This window comes from Podarcis cretensis, assembly GCF_951804945.1.
Source record: "Podarcis cretensis genome assembly, chromosome: 2".
In the NCBI taxonomy this organism is placed as follows: domain Eukaryota; kingdom Metazoa; phylum Chordata; class Lepidosauria; order Squamata; family Lacertidae; genus Podarcis; species Podarcis cretensis.
In genome coordinates, this window is record NC_137171.1 from 112725816 (window position 1) to 112752890 (window position 27075).

At 46.3% G+C, this 27075-nt stretch overlaps 1 protein-coding gene across 5 annotated transcripts; it reads right to left on the bottom strand.

Moving 5' to 3' along the window:
• Positions 1-4699: 4699 nt before the first annotated feature.
• LOC307208832 (C-type lectin domain family 2 member B-like) lies at positions 4700-27056 on the bottom strand. 5 transcript variants are annotated; one of them, XM_079963823.1, is made up of 7 exons: positions 26860-27056; positions 14360-14842; positions 11899-11994; positions 11187-11291; positions 9317-9480; positions 7890-7993; positions 4700-5987 (listed from the first exon to the last, which is right to left on the bottom strand). In XM_079963823.1, exons 2-7 carry the CDS (start codon positions 14832-14834, stop codon positions 5786-5788), a joined length of 1146 nt encoding a protein of 381 aa, XP_079819949.1. In that variant the 5' UTR covers positions 14835-14842; positions 26860-27056; the 3' UTR covers positions 4700-5785. The 5 variants fall into 5 exon arrangements, with proteins under 5 accessions (XP_079819949.1, XP_079819946.1, XP_079819947.1 ...); XM_079963820.1 differs by lacking the exon at positions 26860-27056 and adding an exon at positions 18380-18657; XM_079963821.1 differs by lacking the exon at positions 26860-27056 and adding an exon at positions 18168-18324.
• Between the last annotated feature and the right edge of the window lie 19 nt (positions 27057-27075).

The window sequence follows — 27075 nt, forward strand, 5'->3', positions numbered from 1 at the left end:
ATCTCTTTCAACTATATGAAATAAGAATCTAGCATAAGGATTTAACATTTCTTAGCTTCTAATTCCTTTGCATAATTACATTTAAGCCAATATATTTAATACATAACATAAATAACCTTTTAAAAGGAAAAGAAATCTTAAAAGGATCTCAGTTTAAGAAAGAAACAACTTTAGAAAAAGACTTCCCAAAATACTCTCTTCCTTTCTGCCAGCCAGATGCTCTTGGCCTTTTAACCTTAGGAAAATATGGCTCAAGTTTAATGGGAGGCACATGGTTTTATTTTACTATTTACCAACTCTTAATTTAACCACTCTTACAGCTTAATTGTACTTTGCAACATGCAAGGTCAGTGTCCTCGCTCTCAGCCTGTAATTCCCTTTTTACGACTTTGAGAATTGTTTTCTGCTATAAATCAGGGGGCCCCCTTGTCCAGGAGAATAAACATTGCCAAGGTTCTTAGGCAGCTGGTCTTCTGCCTGGCATGAAACATTTGAAAATCTTTAAGCTCATCTTAATATACAGGCCTTAATCAAAAATATAAGCTTTGATAAAAATGCAGGCTTATGATTAGATGCCTCACTAGAAGCATGTATACAACGCCAACTTCCAGGGAGACTTCCTGTCCTTTTCAAAAGTGTAAAAAGAGCTCTTCAGGATCAGGCCAAAGACCCCTTTTCTCACAGTAGCCAACTTCTTCAGGGAAGACTGCAAACAGAATTGTAGCAGGTTTTTTTGTTTTTGTTTTTTTAGGAGGAGGGATTTTGGCAGGTATAGGTTTTGTCATGCAAAGACAGGGGAAACATTTTTCCCTAGCTGAAAATGACTGAAAATTCATTTCCCACTCATTTAGGTATTACACGTTCTCAGTGCTTTTTTTCCTTTAAAAAATGTTTAGGGATACTCTCACTTTCCTACTCATATTGAAATACTGCCCCTCGGTGAGGCCAAACTTAGATTCACAAAATGTTTAGGGGTATACGTACCCCTGCATCCCCCCAGAAAAAAGCATTGTATGTACTTGAGCATGGCCCTTCTTTGCATCAAATGATCCACAGAAACATTAGAATCGGTATCCTTTCGCCTTAGCTGGGCTCCTGTGACTTTAACGGCGACACGGCAGGCAGAAATTCAACAGACAAAGCTTCCTCTTCATTGCATCTTCATGCTGTGTGTTTGTGAAGGTGTGTGTAGATGACTTATTTATATTTGCATTGGGAGCAAATGACACAAAAAACTGTGGCAGGCCTGCTTTCTATTCAGTCTTTTTAAAACCTTGCTGTTGCTGCTTCTAGTACTGGTTTTCTTAAAAGTAAATTAGCCCAAGCTGAAACAACCCAGTGAGCTGCAGTGCGAGTAGGTGCTGCCACCTGCTGACCAAACTTAGTTATTGCACAGTACCCATTGGGCTTAATATAATTAGATCCGGCTCTCAATTGTTTGAGGCATTCATGATGGCACTGGGGCAGATGTGTGTGATCTCACTTTCAATAAAGTGTATGCCTGCAAAAGTTTCCAGGCAGGGCGGTTGGGATAGGGCATGTCCCATAGCTTCCCGCTGAAATCCTGTAACGTTTCTACAACAAATGTTCCAGGGTTTGCTTTTGTTTCAATACAGTGCAAGAGTGCCACCTCCCCCTGATGGTAATCCTGGAAAGTTAGGTCTAGTCAAAGGCGACTATGGGGGTTGCGACACTCATCTCGCTTTTCAGGCCGAGGAAGCCAGTGTTTGTCCACAGACAGCTTTCCGGGTCATGTGACCGGCAGGACTAAACCGCTTCTGGTTCATGGAGGACCATGACGGAAACCAGAGTGCACAGAAACACCGTTTACCTTCCTGCCAGAGTGGTACCTATTTATCTACTTGCACTGGTGTGCTTTTGAACTGCTAGGTTGGCAGGAGCTGGGACAGAGCAACGGGAGCTCACCCGGTTGCGGGGATTCGAACCGCCAACCTTCTGATCGGCAAGCCCAAGAGCCTCAGTGGTTTAGACCGCAGCGCCATATAATGCAGCAACATTGGTGGAGCATTGCAGGACAACAAATAAAGTGGCATGGTTTGTGGAGAATCTAGTGTGGAGTGGAAACCCCCCCCCCCAAAAAAAAAAACCACTATTACTGCATCTATTATATGTTGCCAACCACAAACACACTCGCCAACAAACAAACACCTCAAGTCTGGAGAGATTCTTACTTCCCTGTATGTCCCTCAAGCTCTGAACTCGCCATCTCTCTTGCATGAGGGTTTGCATTTGCACTGTGGGTTAAACCACAGAGCCTAGGACTTGCCGATCAGAAGGTCAGTGGTTCGAATCCCTGCAACGGGGTGAGCTCCCGTTGCTTGGTCCCTGCTCCTGCCAACCTAGCAGTTCGAAAGCACGTCAAAGTGCAAGTAGATAAATAGGTACCGCTCCGGCGGGAAGGTAAACGGCATTTCCGTGCGCAGCTCTGGTTCGCCAGAAGCGGCTTAGTCATGCTGGCCACATGACCCGGAAGCTGTACACCAGCTCCCTCGGCCAGTAAGGAGAGATGAGCGCTGCAACCTCAGAGTCGGCCACGACTGGACCTAATGGTCAGGGGTCCCTTTACCTTTACCTAGCGCAGAATCATGTGTGTGGACTGGGGCACTAATCCAGCAGTAGAAAAGACGCAAGACAACTTCGCCACCTCCTCAGCCCATGCACATTCAGACATTATTAGCACAAAGCAGTCTCTTTGTGGGTGTCATGGACTGGTTTGGTGCAGAGGAATGGTGGGAAGAACCAGCTGAGGAACCAGCAAGGAAGGAAGGCTCAGAGTCTGGGGAATTGTTATGTACTGAGTTGAATAGAATCCAAAATGCAGCAGTCTGATTGGTCCTAGAACAATAGGATCCAAAATGCAGCAGTCTGGTTGGTCCCAAAACAATAGGATTCAGAATGCAGCAGTCTGATTGGTCCTAGAACAATGCAGCAGTATGATTGGTCTGCAGGAGCCACCCAATCCAGCTCCAGATGGAAGTGAATCCACAACCTGATTGGCCTACAGGAGAATTCCGGAATTAGCCAATCACGTGCAGCCCATTGTGTAAATAATGTATATAAAGCAGATACGTTGAGGGGACTTTCATTCCTCCTCACCACTATGGGCTGAATAAAGAGCATGAAATCCACTCTCGACTCTGAGTATATTTCAGGAATGAGGGAAGGGATAAAGATTACTGGCCAGAGGGCAGGTGTCAGAAGCTGAAGAGGTAACAGGGCTTAGTGAGCTGGGAGAGTCCGTGGCAGAGAGAAGTTCAGAATCAGAGGCAGAAGCTGAAGTAGGACGGAGGCCAAGAGGCAGAGAGGAGTCCGGCTGGCGAAGAGCCACAAGTGTCTCCCCCTCCTGCTGCGACTAGCTCCCCTCCTCGCTGGCCTCCCAGAACCAGGAGAGGCATGAAAAGGATGGAGGGTAAGTTGGCGTCACACAGGCGCAATCTCCGATTACTTGGGGGAGAAAACCCTGGAGAGGAGGGAACTTAAGGCAGCTGTGGGGAGATGGGGACTTTCAGTCTTGGCAACTGATCCATGGGGCAAGACATACCGGGGATGAGCTGCTGCGTTAATTAGGCCCAACACTCTGCCAAGTCTGTGCAGGTCGTAACTCTTTATTGCTAATAAAGAGTTAACTCCAACTTGAACAGTGTGATTTACTGACGGCTCCCTCCTGACAGTGGGGCTCCTTCTTCCCAAATCAGTATGGACTGATGGAGCAGTGGGGTGGAGGAGCATCTTTTCCTTCACAAACATAGTGTGGATCTATAAGGATACTCTCCTACAGGGCATTGAGCGTACCCAGTTGCTGGCTGGTAAGAGAAAGCCTCCGTCGGCCTCAGGAGCACTTCCCTAAAACTTCTCACACACCCTCTCCAAGTACCCTGTGCCCCCTTGATGGTAACATGCACAAGATGAGCAAACATGTCGCCAGTGGAGGCTGGTCCATTACGGGGACTGAGGCACTGCCCAGCCAACCTGGTACTGCCCTCATCCAGCTTCCACCTGCCTGCCTGCTTGCATACATCCAGTCCAGGAGGTGGCGCTAGCTCTCAGCCACCGTTAACAGCCACATTCACTAGGAAGTGACCCATCTATGAAAACAACACATAGGTGGCTCTCCCTCTCCCTCTCCCTCTCCCTCTCCCTCTCCCTCTCCCTCTCTCTCTCTCTCTCTCTCTCTCTCTCTCTCTCTCTCCCACACACACCCACCCACCCACATACCCTGCATGGTCCAGAACTGAGCTGGGGCATCCAAACACAGCCAGCTCAATATGTTTTGCCGCCTGAGGCAAAGGACAAGATTGCATCTTCCTCCCATTCCATGTAAAGAAACTGACCAGGTTGGGGATAAGACAGTATCCTGCCCCAAACCTGAGGGCAGCAAACAAGCTTGTAGGGGGCAGGTGCACAGCAGGTTGAGTGTCATATACGCCAACATCTTGCTCTGCTTCCCTGGCCTCCAGCACCTGCCTCCTGAATTGACTGGCTCCCATTGTCAAATGGTAGGGCCGGCCCTGCAACAACATAAGGGGGCCCGGAGGCCTCCTTTCACAGTGATATAAAAGGAGGAATTTCAAGAACCGAGGCCCCGAAGAACAGCATAATTTCCTTGTCAACACAGACCACAAATGCACACACAAACACACACACACATGTGCATGCACAGAGGGAGAAAGATGGGTGCTGACATTTGGTAGTGCTGCGTTTATTATCTCCGCCCTCCCGGGCTGAGTCTGCAAACAGCTTTGCAGAGGGCTGTGTTGTCATGCTAGCCTCCGTAATGGATACTGGATCTACGTGCAGTATTCCAGCTATGCGCCACATGCGTAAATATGATAGCGAACATGGGCCGCCAGCATGGCCCATGCAGGGATTGCTTCTCGGAAACGCTCCCTTCTTTCAGAGCAAAGGTTACGAAGCAATAAAGCTGTCGCAGAAATATGTCACTGGTTGTCCCGCACCAACAAACAGCAGATTGTGTCTTCTTCTATGCTCTTACTATATAGGTCACACTGATTTCCCTTCCAACAGTGATATAAATATCTTACTTGCAGCGCTAAACAGTAGTTTCCTAACCAGCGTTTCCGTACGAGTGAGGGCAGAAACATTCCCTGCTTGGAAAACTTTGACTACGCAACGTTCTGTCTCGTGACAGAACCGTAAAACTGTTAATTCTAACCTGGGCATTCAGCAACTGAGTGTCAGGTCCGAAATACATCTGGACTGATCTCAGAATCGCAAGGTTTTAGAACTTGTGGAGCTCGACGCTTCTTTCACTGTTTAAGCCTTTCAGTGGCTGAGAGTTGGGTTGTGCTCTGCTGAAGAATTTCACCTGTCCTGGGGACCACAAACCTTCCCATGTTTTCATCTAAAAGGAAAGCTGAGGCGATCATCTTCATCACAGGCCATTCTTAAAACTGATTAGAGAATGCCTGCACTAAAACAGAGACACAATTCTCTGAACACAGACACAATCCTCTGCCTAGTTACCCAGAAGTAAACCCCACTGAGTTCAAGGCGACCGACTCTCAAGAAAGTTACGCTTGAGATTGCAACTGCAAGAACGAAACAAGAGGATTTCTAAAAACAGAACGCGTTAGGATGCATCACCTGGTTTTTCAGCCTACGGGCTCTCGTAGCAGCAACACCACAAGAAAGCATTGATCGAGTGCTCAAATCCCGAAAGGGAAGCTACCCTCTAGGATGTAAGCTTGGTCACTTGGGTTGGTGACTGATTTATCACTGCACACACACGCAGAGGGAGTGGCAGCTAGGAACACGGTAAAAGCGTGGAAAGGTCCTTTGGCACGGGGTCAGCTCTTAAAGTTTCACGTCCCCCAGCCGGGCTGTAGAATCCGCCTCTTGTTTGTGCTTTCCAGCTGCACAGCCACTTCTTCTCAGCTGAGCAATCTCCACGGTTCAGGACCCCCTGGCTTAGGAAAGCGCAGTCTCCGTCTCCTTCCACTTCAAAACTGCAAAAGGAGAGGAAACAGACACGTAAACAATACAGCTGTTTGCCTGCAAAATTTCAGACGTGCTTTCCCAACTGATAGGCCCAAAGCGACATGCACTATTAGTTTACTTATATATAGCTCAGTTGGTAGAGTGTGAGACTCTGAATCTCAGGGTCCTGTGTTTGAGACCCATGTTGGACAAAACATCCCTGCCTTGCTTGCTTTGTGTTGCACTCAAAGCTGTCGCCTGCGGCTTCTCTGGAGACCTGATGGAGAAGTAAGATCTGCTAAGAATAAGAACCTTTTTCAGCCGTGGGCCGGTCCACCGTCCCTCAGACCATGTGGTGGGCCGGACTATATTTTTTGGGGGGAAATGAACGAATTCCTATGCCCCACAAATAACCCAGAGATGCACTTTAAATAAAAGGACACGTTCTACTCATGTAAAAATACCAGGCAGGCCCCACAAATAACCCAGAGATGCATTTTAAATAAAAGGACACATTCCATGATTCTATGTAAAAACACACTGATTCCCGGACTGTCCTTGGGCCGGATTGAAATGACAATTGGGCCGCATCTGGCCCCTGGGCCTTAAGTTGCCTACCGCTGGCTAAGAGTGTTAATGCTGTGGACCCCTCCAGCATGTGTTCCGGCTGTATGTGTCAATAAAACCATATAAGGTAAAAAGGTAAAGGACCCCTGGATGGTTAAGTCCAGTCAAAGGCGACTATGGGGTTGCGGCACTCATCTCGCTTTTCAGGCCAAGGGAGCTGGCGTTTGTCTGCAGACAGCATTCCGGGTCATGCGGCTAGCAGGACTAATCTGCTTCTGGTGCAACAGAACACTGTGACTGAAACCAGAGCACATGGAAACGCTGTTTCCCTTCCCGCCTCAGTGGTACCTATTTATCTACTTGCACTGGCGTGCTTTTTGAACTGCTAGGTTGGCAGCAGCTGGGACAGAGCAATGGGAGTGGGGATTCGAACTGCCGACCTTCTGATCAGCAAGCCGAAGTGGCTCAGTGGTTTAGACCATGTATATCCTAGGCTGACATCATAGCTGCCACTGACCTCTGTTCTAAGAAAACAAAACCCTGGGTAAGTCCTAGAACTATTGGTGCCTCTTGCCATTCAGAGATTGGGGCGAGCACAACATGCTAGATGGCAGGGTATTATTATTATTATTATTATTATTATTATTATTATTATTAGTTTTAGTATTATTATTAAGCTAAACAACAACTACACAACCCACTATGAATGCCTCCAGCCTATTACTACTTTGCAGGAAGGATTCAAGCACTCACCAGATACTAGGTTTCTGGAGTTCATGTGCATTGAATGTCAACCTAGCACAGCAAATCCATTACAGAAAAAAATACCCCTCGCTTTCTGTGGTTAGGAAATGCGCTGAAAAGCGTGGGGTGAACAAATGATGAAAGGGAACAAATGATGTAAACACCCTGCAAGAAGATCAGAATGAATGCTCTCTGCGGTACAACTGGACCGTAAACAAATCAGAACAGCTGATCAATCAAGACTAGGCATAGTCTAACTGCTACATAAGCTTTGAGCAAGCAAATCAGGATGTATGCTGACTGGACAGGTTTTGTGGAGGAGCCTGTAAATTGTCAAAGTATTTCAACACCAGAACAAACGACACCGAAACAGCACAAGAACACCATCAAGCGCAATTCCCAATGATGTCTAGAAAACGGTTGTTGAGAACAAGAGTCTTTAGCTGATGGTGCAATGGATATACGGTGGGGACTAAGCCAAGCTCCCTAAGGGTGTCATTTCATAGAATTATAGAATTGTAGAGTCAGAAGGGACCCCAAAGGCCATCTAGGCCAACCCCTTGAAATGCAGTAATGTCAGCAGTGGCCCAGTTGCAGGTGCTCAGGCATGAAGAACTCACAGGTTGTTGAAATCCGTCCCATCGGTCCATTTCCAGCTCCCTCCTGATTCTCTGAGGAGGCCAACCCAGTGGTCAAAGGGGCCTTTGTCTTGCATGGCGACTTTCTGGTTCCGAAAGAGAGAGAACGTGGGGTTCAGAATGTTTCAGAGCTGGATTTTGTACATTTAGGATAGCCAAGGGACCTGACTTAAAAATAACTTGTTTGTTTCTAAATGCTGGGCCAGCTACCAAATTTATGCATATTATGTGTTTATATGAAAACCAGAGCAGAGGTGAGAGATAATAGCTAGATTTCATCTCAGGAGCACTGGGCACCAAGCTCACATATTTGTTTGTTTGTTGGACTGATCAAAATACTTAAATGCCACGATTTCGTACTATAAAAGTGGTATACAAATGTCTGTGCATGTGTGCATACGTGTGTGTCTACACACACACACACAATAAAAAAACCTCATAAAGATAAAAATCATAGATTACCGCGTAGATTGATGACATAGAGAAGTTTTCAGCCAATGTTGTATGGGAATGTTCAGGGAGGCAGGAGAGGATATATTGTTTATTAATATCCTTATATTAATATTATCCTTATTAATATTGTTTATATAATATACGGTACTTAGCAGAGTTTCACATTCCCCTTTTAACATACAGAGGTAGCTGTTGCAGGCTTGTTTAAGTCTCTCAATATCATACAATTCAGTATTGAATTGTATATTCCTGGTAAGTCCCCTTTGTATCCCTCCTAAACAAATAAACATGTCACAATCTTGTGTGAAGTACTAAAAGAAGTTTACTCACATCATCATCAGTCACAGTTGGATCCCTGAAGGCAGACTTAGTTACAAAGTAAAATGCATTTGGAACTATCCCATATGGGGATAATCCCAGCATCCTCTGTTGGCTGGAAGTCAACAGAGCATCTTTAGCTAAAAAGCTGCTCCAACGATGGAGGAAGTAAAAAAGAGAGTCGAAGAGAGAGGGTGCTGCGTGCCCTGTCCTTTTGTTACCTGGACAGGTAAGGTCACGCCCACCTCTAGTCACTTGCAAAGGAAGTATGTCCCAGCCCAGGAGGAAACAGGAAGTTCCGACTGGCTGGATCAAACATTCCCTTGCATGTCCACTCTAGGAAAACAAGGAATGTTGTACTTGACTGCTACTTATGCATCACATCCCACTTGCTGAAACATTAAAACTGAAGACACATCTTCCAGTTTGGATATAGCAATGCAGGAACTGCTGTCGTGATGTCTTCCAGACATTGCTGGACTTCAGCTCCCATCAGTTCTAGCCAGTGGGAGTTGTAGTCAGACAACACCTGGAGCGAACCACATTGGCTACCGCTGCATATTAACAGGACGCATGCTCTGAAAAGAAGCCCTTAAAAAAGTATAAAGCATGCAATCTGAGCAGGCCCCTTCTCTTACCAGTTTCTCCAAGTCCCCAACCACAGCCAGGGAGGCACCGAGCGAGGAACAGTGGCGCTGGCCAGCGTCCCAGGACCCTTCCAGTTGCAAGACGTGATAGCAGCTCCCTTGGTTCACGATCCAGCCAGACGGGCAACAAGGGGCTGGTAGCTCAGCTTTAGCCTCTGACAACGAGAACCAGCATTGTTTTGTTTGTTATAGAAACCCGTCCGCTTCCCGAGGAACTCAGAGGGCATGGCAGGAGGCACAAAGATTCCCCACCTCCCACAATGCAACTGGCCAGTTGCCATGTAACTCCACCCCTCACGGTACACACTCCTACCTGTTGCTATTCTACCTGATCGTTATATAAATGCATTATATGACTGTCCTGAACTGCAGTCCCAAAGGAGGGATCCTGGGAGCAGATGGGTGCAGGATACCAAAGAAGGATGTCCACAACACCAGAGTGATCGGCTCTAGTGCTTTATTAAAGAAAGGCGCATAATTACCTTGCACTGGTGCAAGGTGAGGATATATATAGCAAGAGTAATAAAAAAAAATTGTTATTTAGGAGATTTAAATTTAATTCTAATTTATATACCAGAAACGTGGGAGATTACAAGGGGTCAAAAAATGGATATTAGAAGCAAAAAAACTTGTTCTGATGAATTGGAAGAGCCGCAAAAAGTACCCATTGAGCACATGGATTGACAATATGGACAGACTAGTTACATACGAACGCATTGCATATCGACGCAAATTAAGAATGGAGAAATATGAAGAAATCTGGAAGGATTACTTAAGAGATAAGGCGGAAAGTGGTGGGAAGTAGGGGGAGGAGAGGTGGGGAAAATATTGTTTAAAAGGTGTAGTTATAGGTATATCAGTACTCAAATCTGAATTGTTAAATTGTGTTATTGTGTTATTGTGGTTTTTGTTGTATGTGTTTTTTGTGGTTGCTGTTTGTATTGAAAAAATGATTAAATAAATTTTTAAAAAAGAAAAGAAAGGTGCATAATTGCAGCAAATCAGCCTGCTTTACAGACGCAGGATGGGCACCGCAGCAAGGAGATGGCATGTCCGCACCCAAGCAAACATTCATACAAAGCAGCACACGTCACTCTGGCCAGGGCTTCCCATCACTTCACCTGCTGTCAGGCTTTGGAGAAACGGCTTCCTCCCTCCCTTTGGCCGTGGATAAGCAGAACAAAGCGAAAATAGTCTCTTACCAGTTAAAGAGATGTTTAATGTTCACAGAGAAAAACAAAGATTCCATTCTCAGAGGAAAGGTGCCCCCAATTAAGGTTTTCACCCACTTCCCTCTTAGCCACCCCCATCACTTCCTCGTCTGGCAACTTGATCTTGCAACCATTTGGCCTTCTGCATAGCTACCTTATCTGCTCTCCTTGACCTTAGACTGAGTGCTGGGGCACTTTCCAGCAAAAGGGAGTCTGTTAATTCTCTCTTTCCCTGTTCTTCTTCTCCTAGCTGTTCCCCACTCAGTTCTGCCCAGCTGTTGTCTTCCGAACTATGCCCCTCTGCAAACCACTGCTCCAAATCTATACTGCTCCACTGCTCCTGGGCAGCTTCAGGATCCTGGTCAGGAACAGGAAGAGGGGGAGGCTCCCACCATTCCTCATCAGAGCAGGACTCCTCAGCCTGGTCTCTGACATCTGCCCAGGTGAGGTCATAGGTGGCAAATACCCAAATCTTACAGATATCTCCCCTTTTCTGGGCTTTTCAGAGCCCAGCACCCCAGTCCCGCAGATAAGGGTAACATCAAAGCAAGCCAATTAGCTTATAGTGAAGCAAGCGAATATAATCATTTATGAGCTTGTTGCTGCAACAACTACCAATCTTTTGACGGTACTGGCTGATTCCTACTCACTTGTGAAAACGAAGATGGTTGTCACCAAGCCCACAATCTGGATGATGAACAGTATCAGGAGGATCCATGTTATGGAATTTTGGACCCTGGAGTTTGATGGAGTGTCTGTGAAGAAAGGGAACACACTCTGCTTATTTATTTAGGGGTTTGGGTTTGTTTGTTTGCTCGCTTTTGCTGCGTGCCTGAATTTCTGCTCCGTATATGCTCCCAATGTGATGTATGACTAAAGCAACAACAAACACAGATTCTAAACCAATACGACTTTAAAAATACAATAAAATCAATATAATACCAAAACCCCGGGAACCCCACCACCAGGCAGAGTATATGACAGCCATGCCACATAAATCCAATCATAATAAGCGCTAAAACAATCTTGTGAGCCCCATATCCAATTGCCATAGCAGCAGAGTCAATAATAAAATATCAAGCTGTTCAATGCCATGATTGATGGTTAAAACTATCACAATATTATATTGCTTAAGAGGCCCAGGGAGAATAATCTTATTTCACTGATTTCTCTCTTTTTTTTGGGGGGGGGGGATTATACAAAACAACAACAACAACACAGAGTTTTTGTTGTTAGGAAAGCAATGGGACAATGCAATGAAAAGTGTGGAACGAACGAAGATGTGTAAATATCCCGCAAGCAAATCAGGATTGCTCATTGTTGAGATATGTGGCTCTTACGTTCTTAGCAAAGCCTTTTTACCTTCTTCCTTGTTTTCCTCCAAGTTGAAGTCAACCTGCCGCTCGATCAGCATGAGCTTATCTGTGCTGTCCTTCCCATTCACACCAATGACCTCTCCTTTGAAGGGTAAACACAAACCGACAATTATTTCTGACCGTATCTTCCACAGCCGTTGGAAACATTTTGTCCAGATATGTACAGTGGTACCTCGGGTTACATACGCTTCAGGTTACAGACTCCGCTAACCCAGAAATATTACCTCGGGTTAAGAACTTTGCTTCAGGATGAGAACAGAAAATGTGCTCCGGCGGCACAGCAGCAGCAGGAGGCCCCATTAGCTAAAGTGGTGCTTCAGGTTAAGAACAGTTTCAGGATAAGAACAGACCTCCGGAACGAATTAAGTTCTTAACCCGAGGTACCACGGTATTCATATCCAGAAACATTTTATCTGGATACGTATTTCCTTATGTATCCAGGTTTCACTGGTAAGCAGTGAGATCAGGTACGGGGCACGTTTAAACTTTTGGTGGTGACTGAGAGAGCTTGGAGACTGTGCTTTGCAACTAATACTGCTTTTGTATCTGCTCACCCTGTCTGTTGGGGAACAAAAAAATTCTCACACTGATCCAGCTAGGGACCATATGCCAGAAAGGAGGTTTTTTCTGTGCATGGAACCTAAGCTGACTATTGGACTCCATGCCCAAACAGATGTCACATGCAAGATTTCCTATTATGATCCAACCAGTGGTGTAGCATTGGAGGCCACAGGGGCGGTTGACCCAGGCACAAAATTATTAGGGGTGCGAAATTTCAACACAGCTGCTTGCTTCCATCGCTGGGCTCTGTTGAAAACAGCTTCTCCATGCGAACCAGGAAGTGACCTCTCCAGACATTGGAACTACTCTTATTTTCTTATCTCTGCAGCAGCGGTCTCCTGGGTGACGCCGATGCCACTAGGCAGTTGAATGTGCATGCAAACTCAGTTAGGCAGTTGAATGTGCATGCGTACTCTGTCTGCTTCCCTTCCTCACTCCCCTCTACATGGCCCCGGGCACCGGCAACCCATGCTATACCACTGGATCCAACACTCAGGGATACACAAGTACAGTTCACTTTCAAAAGGCATGAAATCATAGGGAGATGTATTCAGTATCCTTTCCTCCCTCCACCCCCAATAAGTTGATTAGTGCAATGGCTCCCACTGTTTCCCCCCACGGCCACTTGAAAATTGCTGAGGGTCTTAGTGGCTCACATCAACCTGTTGCAGCAATTGCAATGCACTGTGCTAGGTACTAGATTCACTATTTAACTGCATCGAGATTAAGCTTTTTAATAGTGTATTGGCACCCTCCCCGTGGAACGCCCTCCCACCAGATGTCAAAGAGAACAACAACTACCAGACTTTTAGAAGACATCTGAAGGCAGCCCTGTTTAGGGAAGCTTTTCATGTTTGATGTATTACAGTATTTTAATATTTTTTTGGAAGCCACCCAGAGTGGCTGGGGAAGCCCAGCCAGATGGGCGGGTATAAATAATAAATAATAATAATAATAATAATAATAATTATTATTATTATTATTATTATTATTATTATTATTATCTTAATTCTAGCCTCCCATCAGCTTCACTGCTAATCCTCTCCACCCCTTTTAAGTGACTTCTCCCCTGTTGCTTCTGGTCTGTCCTGCTCACCTTCTGGGTGCTCTGCCAGGTTCTAAGAACGATGGAGCTACTGTACCCCACTGTTCTTCACAACCCCTGAATTAAACTCAGTGGTCTGTGGGCCATAGTTTGGGAATCCCTGGATTAGTGCAATTTTTCTTTCTTATTTTTTTTTTGGGGGGGGGGGAAAGCACCACTGTAATTATACTATACTTAGCATTTTACTACATAGGAAAAACTACCACATTCATGCATATTTATGTTCTAAATCAGGCATAGGCAAACTCGGCCCTCCAGATGTTTTGGGACTACAACTCCCATGATCCCTAGCTAACAGGACCAGTGGTCAGGGTTGGTGGGAATTGCAGTCTCAAACATCTGGAGGGCCGAGTTTGCCTAGGCCTGTTCTAAATCCAATGCATGGTTTCCGTTTATCTTTAAAATGTTCTCTTTCTTGTCTGCCTTCTCTCGCTCTAATCAATTCCGGAAGCCTGTACATTGCTGCTACCTTCCAGATTTTTGTGAGCTATTCTTTCACTGTCGGTGGGGACTTATTTTTCCCGTTTTTGTGCTGCAAGCCTTTGAAGAGCTATGCATGCAGAGTTGAATCCCCACCTCCACCTCAAACGAAACCACTTCTGCAAAGCTGCCCTGGTATATCTCCCTCCCCTTGACGGGGTGCAGGACATGGAACTATAAAATGGCGTGAGGATAAACCTGTGGTTTTACTTCCAGACATTTATCTAATAATTCCCATAATGTTTGCTTCAGGATATCACAAGCCATGCACTTTTTGTTACAAAATGCTACATTTCTTTACCGTTTCCTTTGATGCAAGTTGCTGCGTTTGAGCATCCTATAATGCCAGAATTGGAAGGCTTTGATCTTGGAAAACTGTCCTCCCATCTGGGAATCACAGTGTGTGATGAATGATCCCAGGATTTTCTGCAGACTGAACAGAGTGGGACTTGATCCTCAACACAGAAAAGATTTAATATTTCCTTGTGTATCGCACAGATACTCTGAGCTGACTGTTTTGTTTCATCCACTGTGGTCAGCCGGGTGGCCTCTTCCATTTTTCCAAGAGGTTCATAAGAGCCTGCCTTATTTCTCAGAAAGCTTTCTCTGCATTCAGGGCAAGTGACTTTTTCCTTTAGTTCATACACCCAGGATCGGCTGGAGCATGACGGGCAAATGCTGTGCCCGCAGGGTTGCGTGGCTGGGCCTTGGCAAGGCTTCAAGCAGATCGAACAAACCCTTTCGCCACTGGGACATATTAGAGAGTGCGCATCCATCACACTGGCTAGAAAGAAGAGAAGAAGAAAATTCTTACGTTTCTAGTAGAGAGCATAATCGTAAACTGGTTGTGTTACAGCATGAGTAGTCAAGATGTTTTTGGACTACAGCTTGCATTAAGGTAAAAGGTAAAGGGCCCTTGGACAGTTAAGTCCAGTCAAAGGCGACTATGAGGTTGCGGCACTCATCTCGCTTTCAGCATTTGTCCACAGGCAGCTTTCCGGGTCATGTGCCCAGCATGACTAAACTGCTTCTGGCGCAACGGAACACCGTAAAAAACCCCAGAGTGCATGGAAATGCCGTTTACCTTCCCTGCCACCATGGTACCTATTTACCTACTTGCACTGGTGTGCTTTTGAACTGCTAGGTTGGCAGGAGGTGGGAAAGAGCAACGGGAGCTCACTCCATAATGCGGATTCAAACCACCGACTTTCCGATCGGCAAGCCCAAGAGGCTCAGTGGTTTAGACCACAGCGCCACCTGCGTCCAGCTTGCATTAGCCGCAGCCAGAATGACCAATGGACAAGGAATCTGGAAGGCACCACTCTGGCTGTTCCTGCATCAAGAGCCTTTTCAGTCGAGGGTGAGCAGTAGGAACAGAAACTGGTCAGTTCAAGCTCTGGTGGAAGAGGAGTTCAGGGAGAGAACCTGCAAGTTTTCAGGTGTGGGAACCACAGCTCTGGGGTAGATCACTTGCTTTGCAAATTCAATCGTTGCCTTACGTTAAAAGGGATCTGAGAGCAAGTGAAAGATTTCTGCTGGAGACCACAACATTAGCCTAGATGGACAAATCTCTGGCCTGGTATACGGCACATTGTGTTCTTAAGTCCCAACCCATTTACATAAACACCTCAAAGCGTCCCCTCCACAGATACTCACACAGAGAGCAGAAATGATCCAGTTACACTATACCCAGATGCCTGCAGAAGAGCTCATTCCAGACTCGACTCAAGCAGAGGTCAAGAAGCAGGGACTATAAGGGATGGCTACCTTCCTGCTAGCCAGCTAGTTATTTCCCGACCCCCTAATAAGGTGGTTGGCTGGGTCCTGCGTGGGAAGCACAACCCATCCATTGCCTCCCCAAAAGGAATGCCCTCAACAGTCCGTTTCATTGCAGCTGCCCTGAATATCTCTCAGGGTGTGGTGGACGGTCATAAACTCAGATGGGTCAAAATGACCTATCTGCTGACCCCAATGGACCCTGCAGTGGTTAGGACACCGGCATAAAAATTATAAAGTAGATGCGCCCAACCCCGTCACGAAAAACAGGGAGGCTGAGGTGGAAAAAAGATTGGTAAGGAAAGAACAACGGGGTGAAGTCTCAGAAGTGATTGCTGCACTTTAATTAATCCGGCTGCATATCAGAGGAACTGTCACTATTGTGAAAAAGTCGGAACGAGCCAATTTTCTATTATTCGCAATAGCTCAATATCTAGAAGAATGATTTGCAGTTAATCTAGTACATTTTGTATAACATCTTCTCCGTCAGAAGAATGGCAATGAAGAAAACTGCAAGGTGAGCTTTTGGCTCTTCAAAGCATTTCAAGTGTGAAGTCTTGCTATAAACCTAAAGACATCCTTGCTTGGCCAGATACTATTGTTAGTCTCTGAGCAGAAAGAGTTCTCAGTGATCCCAGCGTGTTCTTTGGCATAAAGGCCACTGGTGAATTTCCCAACAGATCTCGCTCCCACACTTAAATTTCTAAGGTGGTTGGAGTGGTGGGGAGAAACCCGAAGCCACAGTTCTGGATTTTTGCAGAGAACAAATCAGGCCCGGGTGTTCCCATCTCTAGGCTCAGGAATTGGCTGTTCTGCTTTCTGTGATCACCTCCAGTCAGGAGCGGGAGCAGGAGACTGAACCCCATTCCTTATGGTTCTCTCCTTCCAGTCCACCTATTCAGAGATGTACAGTGGTACCTCGGGTTACAAACACCTCGGGTTACAGACTCCGCTAACCCGGAAGTAGTACCTCGGGTTAAGAACTTTACCTCAGGATGAGAAGGGAAATCGCGCAGCGGCAGCGGGAGGCCCCATTAGCTAAAGTGGTACCTCAGGTTAAGAACGGTTTCAAGTTAAGAATGGACCTCCAGAATGAATTAAGTTCGTAACCAGAGGTAGCAGTGTATCTTTTAAGAAAAACAGTCCTTGACCTCTTCACCACAGCCCCGATCCTGCCTGTTCTGCTAACTGTTCCCTGACCAAACTTCAGTTTGACAACCAAGAATGACAAGGCTGCGTCGGGCACCTCAGGCAGCATCCAGACTAACCTCTCAAACTTTAAGCAGCATTATTATTTCCATATTACAGATGATGGGTGTGTGTGTGTGCATGAAGGCTGGAAGAAAGCAGCTCGCCTAAGACACCTGGAAAGGATGCTTTCTGGATTGTAGCTCAGGCTAGAATCCTGCACACACAAAAACTGGGAGTAAGCCCCGTGAAATTCAATGGGACTTGCTTCTGAGCAGATTGCACTGGCAATATCTTCGCTCCCTGTATCATAAGACATGCCGAATAACTTGGAAGATTTTATTCCGCAAGGTAGAATGATAGGTAAGGCAAAAGGTAAAGCACCCCTGGATGGTTAAGTCCATTCAAAGGCGACTATGGGGCTGTGACACTCATCTCGCTTTCAGGCCGAGGGAGCCGGCATTTGTCCACAGGCAGCTTTCCGGGTCATGCGGCCAGCAGGACTAAACTGCTTCTGGTGCAACGGAACACCGTAACAAAAACCAGAGCGCACAGAAATACCATTTACCTTCCTGCCACAGCAGTACCTATTTATCTACTTGCGCTGGCGTGCTTTCGAACTGCTAGGTTGGCAGGAGGTGGGACAGAGCAATGGGAGCTCACTCCATAATGGGGATTCGAACCACCGACTTTCCAATCGACAGCCCAAGAGGCTCAGTGGTTTAGACCACAGCGCCACCCGCGTCCAGCTTGCATTAGCCGCAGCCAGAATGACCAATGGACAAGGAATCTGGAAGGCACCACTCTGGCTGCTCCTGCGTCAAGAGCCTTTTCAGTCGAGGGTGAGCAGTAGGAACAGAAGCTGGTCAGTTCAAGCTCTGGTGGAAGAGGAGTTCAGGGGAGAGAACCTGCAAGTTTTCAGGTGTGGGAACCACAGCTCTGGGGTAGATCACTTGCTTTGCAAATTCAATCTTTGCCTTACCTTAAAAGGGATCTGAGAGCAAGTGAAGTGAAAGATTTCTGCTGGAGACCCACAACATTAGGCTAGATGGAGAAATCTCTGGCCTGGTATACGGCACGTTGTGTTCTTAAGTCCCAACTCATTTACATAAACACCCCAAAGCGTCCCCTCCACAGATACTCACATAGAGAGCAGAAATGACCCAGTTAGACTATACTAGTCCAACCCCCTGCAATGCAGAAATCTCAGCTAAAGCATCCCTCACAGACGGCCATCCAACCTCTGCTTAAAAAACTCCAAGGAAGGAGAGGCCACAACCTCCTAAGGGAGAACGCGCCACTGTTACTTTTAGCTGTCCTTCACACACCAAGCCTTTACAAATTCTTGGTGACGTACCTGGAATGTCACCGTCTCGAGTTCCTCTCAAACCAGTTTAGGGGGGAAAGTTGAGCTCCTGGCTGAATCCTAGTTTTCCACCCTAACCTCAGGCCTTCTCTTGGCTCTTTCTCAGGGGCAAGGAGATTTGGTCAGTTCTGACAGCTCCCAAGGAAACCGGCAACTAACTGAAAGGGGAGCTCAGCTCTGCACTGGTCCTGGGAGGGAGCGTGGGGCGTAAGATGGGTCATTCTGCCTAGCTGAGCAGGCTATATCGGGCCCAGCTTGGTTTTGCCAAGGCCAGCAGACATTAAATAACAGAGGGATGTCAACACGAAGGAGGCCGAGGGGTTTTTTGGAGCGACAGGCGCAAGTGCGACCCACAGTGACCCATGTGGAAGGAGGGAACATTTTAAGGGAACCATTTCAAATACTGGGCAGTAAACAGGTCAGGTCCGCCAGCTGCAAAGGTTCTGAAATTACAAACCTGAATCCCCTGAGTCAGTACGCAACAGGGCTCCTCGAAATAACGGTAGTATGGAAACCGGAATGCATTTTTATTCACCGCCGTTCTGGTTCCTGGGTCAAACGAGGACTTGGGTCTTTTGGCAGGTATGCGTGTTTAGTTCCCTTCTGGGCAGTTGGTGCCTCCAGACTGTGACAGATATTTGGCATCCGAGTGCTTATGCCTTGCGTTTCATGAAGCTGCAAGCGTAATTCCCTCTGCCGAAGAAGAGGGAATGCTGAATTGCAGAATAATCTCCCTTGCAGAAGAGAGCTTAAGTTTCTTGCAGAATTTGGCCGATTTGCAGAACTATCCAAAGTTGTTTGCTGGTATTTGACACACACACTCTGGATTTCTAAGGTCCTCAAAATCATTTTGCTGCTGCCAGTATTCACTCACTGACCTGGCTCGTATGTCACGGTAAACTAAACTGTAGCTTATTGGCACTACACAAACATAACAGGCCTATAGCTTGTACTTCCCTGGTCTATTTTACTCCTGCACTGTGCTGAGCTTGGCTTAACGTGTTGTCCAAAGATGGGATCATGATTAATCTCTCCTCACCAGCCACGAGCTGTAGTCATAGAATCATAGAATCATAGAGTTGGAAGAGACCACAAGGGCCACTGAGTCCAACCCCCTGCCAAGCAGGAAACACCATCAGAGCACTCCTGACATATGGTTGTCAAGCCTCTGCTTAAAGACCTCCAAAGAAGGAGACTCCACCACACTCCTTGGCAGCAAATTCCACTGTCGAACAGCTCTTACTGTCAGGAAATTCTTCCTAATGTTTAGGTGGAATCTTCTTTCTTGTAGTTTGGATCCATTGCTCCGTGTCCGCTTCTCTGGAGCAGCAGAAAACAACCTTTCTCCCTCCTCATGTGACATCCTTTTATATATTTGAACATGGCTATCATATCACCCCTTAACCTCCTCTTCTCCAGGCTAAACATGCTCAGCTCCCTTAGCCGTTCCTCATAAGGCATTGTTTCCAGGCCTTTGACCATTTTGGTTGCCCTCCTCTGGACACGTTCCAGTTTGTCAGTGTCCTTCTTGAACTGTGGTGCCCAGAACTGGACACAGTACTCCAGGTGAGGTCTGACCAGAGCAGAATACAGTGGCACTATTACTTCCCTTGATCTAGATGCTATACTCCTATTGATGCAGCCCAGAATTGTCAGTTTTATCCATGGCCACTGTTGCAACAGTTATGAACTAATAAAGGCAAGACTTACAAAGGTTTCATACATTAAGACTTGGGGGCTTCAGAGGAAGAATCTAACCACTGCAGTTAAAGGTTATGTGTTTATTTAAAGATGTTTTCGCCCTGCTCACTGGCCAAAGAGGTTCCAAGAGCAGCTTGCATAAGAGGGCCAGTTGAAAAGTTGCGGCACAAAAGGAAAAATAAGTTGGGAGGGAAGAGCAAAGTAAGCAAGCTCTGGCACCGGTTCTTACAAGTAATCACATTCTTAATAATGATGGGATGGAGAATTCGGCAAGAGGAGGAACTAAATGGAGCCACTCTCTCAGAACAGCCAAGAGAGAGGCCTTGCTTTGGCCTGATGGAAGGACTGCTGTCAAGTTAGTCCAGGCTTTCCCAAACTTGGGTCTCCAGATGCTGTTAGACTACAATTCCCATCATCTCTAGCTGGTGTGAACAGCGGTCAGGGGTGATGGGCGTTGTAGTTCAACAATAGCCGAGGACTCAAGATAGAGAAAGGCTGGGTTAGTCAGCACTGGGTTAGTGTGGAAGGTTCTAGAAAGACCACTGCTAATAAGGTTGGCTTATCTCACGCAACACAGGCTCACAGATCATAGCTTGATTATTATCTACATTTATTTTAAAATATGAGCTCTCATTATTTCCAACAGCTTCTGTTTACCACAAAAATTACTGAGGCAATATGGGATGCAACCTCTTTTTTCTTTTTTTCTCATGCCCTGGCTCATGTACTCCTAGGAAAGAAGGTAAGCAGGCAAATTATTTTTCTGGCATGGTGATAAATTACAACAGAGTCCCTGTAAGCATGCCTTATTTCTCAATGGGCAAAATGAGGCTTTAGCTTTTTGTTGTTGTTGTTAAAAAAGGGGAGGAATATTAATTTCCATTTTAAACAAATATTTTAAAAACTGAAGCTTTGCACAAGATTTTATATATTTGCCAAGGAGTGAAGAGATCTTGTGAAAGACCTCTCTCTCTCTCTCTAAATATCCTGAGGTATGTATTGTTATTCTCTGAGAAGTAATCACTATGAGGATTTTTTTAAAAACTATCAATCGTTATAGAAATAAAATAATTAAAATACCCCCCCCCCACACACACACACATTATCCACCCTGTCTGCCTGCCTTCTTCTTTGGCGATCACTTGTGGCTGAGTAATAATAATAATAATAAATTTTATTTATATCCCGCCCTCCCCAGCCGAAGCCGGGCTCAGGGCGGCTAACAACACTAAAACAGTACAACATTATAAAACATTATAAAAATTAATTAAAATCAAAATTGATGGCAACCATAAACTAAAGTTTTGTAAAGATTGCCAAAGGAGGGAGTCAGGCTGCGCCCTGACCAAAGGCCAGGTGGAACAGCTCTGTAAGTAAGATTGTCTTCCATAAACACAGTTTTAACAGTGAGTCCATAAGTGACTGTGGAGGCCAGTTCTGGATCCACACGTCCTTCCACAGTGGGGACATAGGTTTCCAGGCGGGAATTGATCACGGTGTGGATTTGCCAAGCATGCCTTCCTCTTGGCACGTTTCTCCCTTGCATCCTGAGTTTGAGTGTCTTCAAAGCCCATGACACCTTTGGTAAAGGCTGTTCTCCAACTGGAGCGCTCTCAGGCCAGTGTTTCCCAGGTGTCAGTTTTTATACTACGTTTTTAAAAATTTTCCTTGAGAGTGTCTTTGAATCTCTTTTGTTGACCACCAGAATTACGCTTTCCATTTTTAAGTTGGGAATATAGTAGTTGCTTTGGAAAACGATCATCAGGCATCTGCACAACACGACCAGTTCAACGAAGTTGATGTTGAAGAATCATTGCTTCGACACTGGTGATCTTTGCTTCTTCTAGCCTGCTCCTCGCCCCCAGTCTGGGCACAATTTCTCCTCCTCCTCCTCCTCCTCCTCCTCCTCCTCCTCCTCCTCTTCTTCTCCCATGTTTTCAAAAGAGGGCAACCTTCACCCATGCCAAGAGGGTGATGGTGAGAGTTGAGTGCGCCCTGCTTTTGAGGTGCGCTCAGTCCCAGCCGGGTGTGAGCAACAGAAGGGTGCTGTTATGTACTGAGTTGAATAGGATCCAAAATGCAGCAGTCTGATTGGTCCTAGAACAATGCAGCAGTATGACTGGTCTGCAGGAGCCACCCAATCCAGCTCCAGATGGAAGTGAATCCACAACCTGATTGGCCTACAGGAGAATTCCGGAATTAGCCAATCACGTGCAGCCCATTGTGTAAATAATGTATATAAAGCAGATACTTTGAGGGGACTTTTATTCCTCCTCACCACTATGAGCTGAATAAAGAGCATGAAATCCACTCTCAACTCTGAGTATATTTCAGGTGCAAACTGGGGACAAGCTCCCTTTTTTTAGAGGGAGGGGAAGACTTCTGTGCAGGGAAGAAACCGAAAGCAAACAGCTCGCCATTGCTGCAACAGAGGAAGCTTCCTAGCCCTTAGCCCAGGAATCTGCCTTCTCGGTCAAGATCCCTGGGGCAGGAAGAATCGGCGCAGAGCACAACTTGCTCGACCACGCTTCCACGCTTCCGCTTGTCGCATGCCTAGGAATCATGTGTCTATCGCAAGAAAATAGGGGTTCGTCATACATGATCACTACTAAGCAGGGGCAATTAGAATAAGATCTGTTACAGTATTTGATTATTGATGTAAATCCCCAAAATGTATTTTCTATACAGTGGTACCTTGGGTTAAGTACTTAATTCATTCCAGAGGTCCGTACTTAACCTGAGACTGTTCTTAACCTGAAGACCACTTTAGCTAATGGGGCCTCCCGCCGCCGCCGGAGCATGATTTCTGTTCTCATCCTGAAGCAAAGTTCTTAACTGTTCTCATCCTGAAGCAAAGCTTGTAACCTGAAGCGTCTGTAACCCGAGGTACCACTGTAGTTAAGTTTTTACCTCTATCTTCAGTACCTTTCATTTCATTGCTATGGCTAGTGGCTGATGCAAATAAAGATTCTTCTTATTCTGATTCTACTAAGCTACTTTTTTTTTTGCATGAAAAAAAAATAAAAGGACTTTTGGAAATGGGCAACTCAGCGTTACAACCTGCGCAACAGCGCCCCCTGTAGGAGTCAGCAAAAGGCCAGGAGGCATCTGTCAAACCAGAAACATTTCATTTTAGGGCTCCCACTTCGTATTTGCAAGTGAAAAGACACAAAGTTGAACTTCAAGTAAAACCAGAAAGCAATGCCCGACCCCGCGGTCACGTAGACGAGAGGTCCTCGGTAAACAGGGTCTCTCCCCCATGAGCTGTCGGTGATTGGGCTCTGTGTCTCAATGCCCAAGGAAAAAGGGTTTGTTTTGTTTTTAAATGTAGCAATAGAGGAGAATTGTGCAAGCACAAGACCCATGGAGCAGCGTGGGAGAGGAGACAGATCCGAGTAGCCGTGCGTAACAAAGGCTCCCGAATATGAATGGCAGAGTCAGTAATTCACATAGCATCATGATTGACAGGTTGGAAAATAAGTTGAAAAACGTGTATTCCACGCATGTGCCAGTTCCACTGGGCAACAGCTAAAATGTGTATGTACCAAAGGATGGGTGTGTCAGGAGAATCCAGTTTAAAGGATGGAGAGCATCAGGATGAAATTTCTGACTGTAAGAGCTGTTCGACAGTATCCGGGGTTGTGGGTTCTCCTTCCTTGCAGGTTTTAAAGCAGAGCTTGGATGGCTGTCTGTCATGGATGCTTTAGTTGAGATTCCTGCAGTGCAGGGGGTTGGACTAGATGACCCGTGGGGTCCCTTCCAACTATGATTCCAAGTACGCGCTGGCATTACGATGGTGATGTCATGTGGATGGTGCAAAAGGGTTTCAACCATGAGCAGCACTGACTCTGCAGTAAACTTGTGTTTGGAAACACCCAGGGACTTTCACCCTTGAAAGTTATTTTTCAAAGCCCAAATATAGGGATAGACCAAATGGCCTCAAAGGAATGTGGACTCAAAAAGGATTTATATACAGTGGTACCTCAGGTTAAGTACTTAATTGGTTCCGGAAGTCCGTTCTTAACCTGAAACGGACATTCCCATTGAAAGTACAGTGGTACCTCAAGGTTAAGAACTTAATTCATTCCGGAGGTCCATTCTTAACCTGAAACTGTTCTTAACGTGAGGTACCACTTTAGGTAATGGGGCCTCCCGCTGCCGCTGCGCGATTTCTGTTCTCATCCTGAAGCAAAGTTCTTAACCTGAGGTACTATTTCTGGGTTAGCGGCATCTGGAACCTGAAGTGTCTGTAACCCAAGAGCTCTGTAGGCCCCGTGGATGTCCGAGCTTGGCTCCAGGCAGCGGCGAGGCCTCCGAGAGCTCAGGAAACTTACTTCCGGGTTACAGTCATTCGTAACCCCCAAAAATGTAACTTGAAGCGTTTGTAACCCGAGGTACCACTGTACAGCCTTTATCATGGGAAACGTTATTGAAAGAAGATTTAAAATTTACAGCTTGCTATATGTTGAAAGAAAATTATATGAAAATGATGTACCGCTGGTATCTGTTACACCTAGTAAACCAGCAAGAATGTATAAAACCGCTTCAAATATGTGTTGAAAATGTAAAAAGAAAGAAGGTACCTTTTGTCATATGTGGTGGACATGTGTGGGTAAAAGCGTTCTGGGAAATGATATATAATGAACTGAAAAAAATGTTTAAGATGACTTTTGTTAAAAAACCAGCAGCTTTTTTCTTAGGAATTATAGGTACGGAATTACCAAAAGAGAAGAAAAGACTGTTTATGCACGCGACGACAGCAGCAAGGATGCTTTTACCCAGAGATGGAAAGAAGACAAAGTCCTGACCAGAGAAGAATGGCAGACCAAGTTGATGAACTATGCCAAAATGGCAAAAATGATGGGGAAGATCAGAAATCAGGAAGACCAAATTTTTATTAAGGACTGGAATAATTTTATAACATATCTTAGTGTCAGGGAACTGCCATCGGAGCCAGAGGGAGAGGGAGGGCTCCAGAGGGATTACGGAGAGCGTCCCAGGAGGGAGAGAAGCAGCCCATCTTCTGGGGAAGGAAATCAGCATAACACTAGTGGAGAAGGGGGGCAGATGGGGGAATCGGAGAGAAGGCTCCTGGACTCCTCACCGGAGACCAGCGGGGAGAGCACGGGTCCTCCACTGCCCACACCCTCCTTGCGCAGAAGGCTTCCGCGCAGAGAGAGTAGGCGGAGACGAGGCGTCAAAGAGCTTCTTTGCTGGAAGAAGTTCAAGAAATGCCCACTGATGGATTCTGCCAGCGACTGAGACAGCCACGGGTGAGTGGCTGTCCGGACAGAATAGGGTTCACCCAGGTAACTCAGCCAGGTGTGGCGACGACTTACGCATGAGCAACCCCTAGAACCATTACACTTAGAGACCAATGTAAACAGGAGTCCAGTGGACGTTCGGGTTGTGAACGTGATCCGTGTGGGATGCACGTTCGCAACCTGCAGCATTCACAACCTGCGTCTGCGCACGCACAGGTTGCATTTTGGTGCTTCTGCACATGCGATTTAGCACTGACCGTTAGGTCCAGTCGTGGCCAACTCTGGGGTTCCGGCGCTCATCTCGCTTTACTGGCCGAGGGAGCCGGCATACAGCTTCCGGGTCATGTGGCCAGCAGGACTAAGCCTCTTCTGGCGAATCAGAGCAGCACACAGAAACGCCGTTTACCTTCCCGCCAGAGTGGTACCTATTTATCTATTTGCACTTTGACGTGCTTTCGAACTGCTAGGTTGGCAGGAGCAGGGACCGAGAAACGGGAGCTCACCCCATCACAGGGATTCGAACTGCCAACCTACTGATCGGCAAGACCTTGGCTTTGTGGTTTAACCCACAGCCCCACCCACGTCCCACTTCTGCACATGCGCGACCACAAAAACCTGGACGTAGCCCGTTCTGGTACTTCCTGGTGTTGGCGGTCTGCAACCTGAAAAAACGCAACCTGAAGTGGCTGTAACCCGAGGTACAATCACACTTGTAAAGTAACATGAGCTTTGGACACTATGGATATATAATAGATATAGTACAGTAAGAGATGCAGGAATAAAATTTAGAAATGGAACTGAGGGAAGGAGGGAGGGAGGTCTGAAGTTTCGAGAGAAGCTTGTGGTTTTTTCTTTCTTTTTGTTTGTTGGGTATAATCATTATGTAAAACTAAATTTTAAAATTTGCAAAACAAAAAAAAACCAAAAAGCATTTACACACTACACTGCACACATGAGTAAAGTGTTTTCTGTCAGTGCTAAGAAGGATCAGACAACAGAAGATGGGCAGAAGAAGAAGAAGAAGAGTTTGGATTTGATATCCCGCTTTATCACTACCCTAAGGAGTCTCAAAGCAGCTAACATTCTCCTTTCCCTTCCTCCCCCACAACAAACACTCTGTGAGGCGAACGAGGCTGAGAGACTTCAGAGAAGTGTGACTGGCCCAAGGTCACCCAGCAGCTGCATGTGGAGGAGCGGGGAAGCGAACCCGGTTCCCCAGATTACAAGTCCACTGCTCTTAACCACTACACCACACTGGCTCTGGGGACCCTGGGGACATGCTGCCAGTCAGTGTTGGAAATTCTGGGCTAGATCATAGAATCATAGAATTGCAGAGTTGGAAGGAACCCTGAGGATCATCTAGTCCAACCCCTCTGCAGTGCAGGAATTTGCAGCTGTCCCATACGGGGATCAAACCTGCAACCTTGGCATTATCAGCACTACGCTTCCTATATTCCTAAAGGTACCAGTCTAAGCAAAACATAAACAAATATAAGGTTGTCTCACCAGGCTCTCACTGTCAAAACTGTTGGGATAATCAGACCTAAGAGAGAGGAGGCAGAGATGTTCAGTGGCAGGATGTCTGAGTTGCCTCGTCTGGGGAGGTATTTGAAAAGCCTTCCTTCTAGTGTTCGGGTTCTTACCACGTGGCATAGACCCTTTCAGCCCAAGATAACAGAAACATGGATGGGTCATGTGATGTTTATCACTTTGGATGCCGAG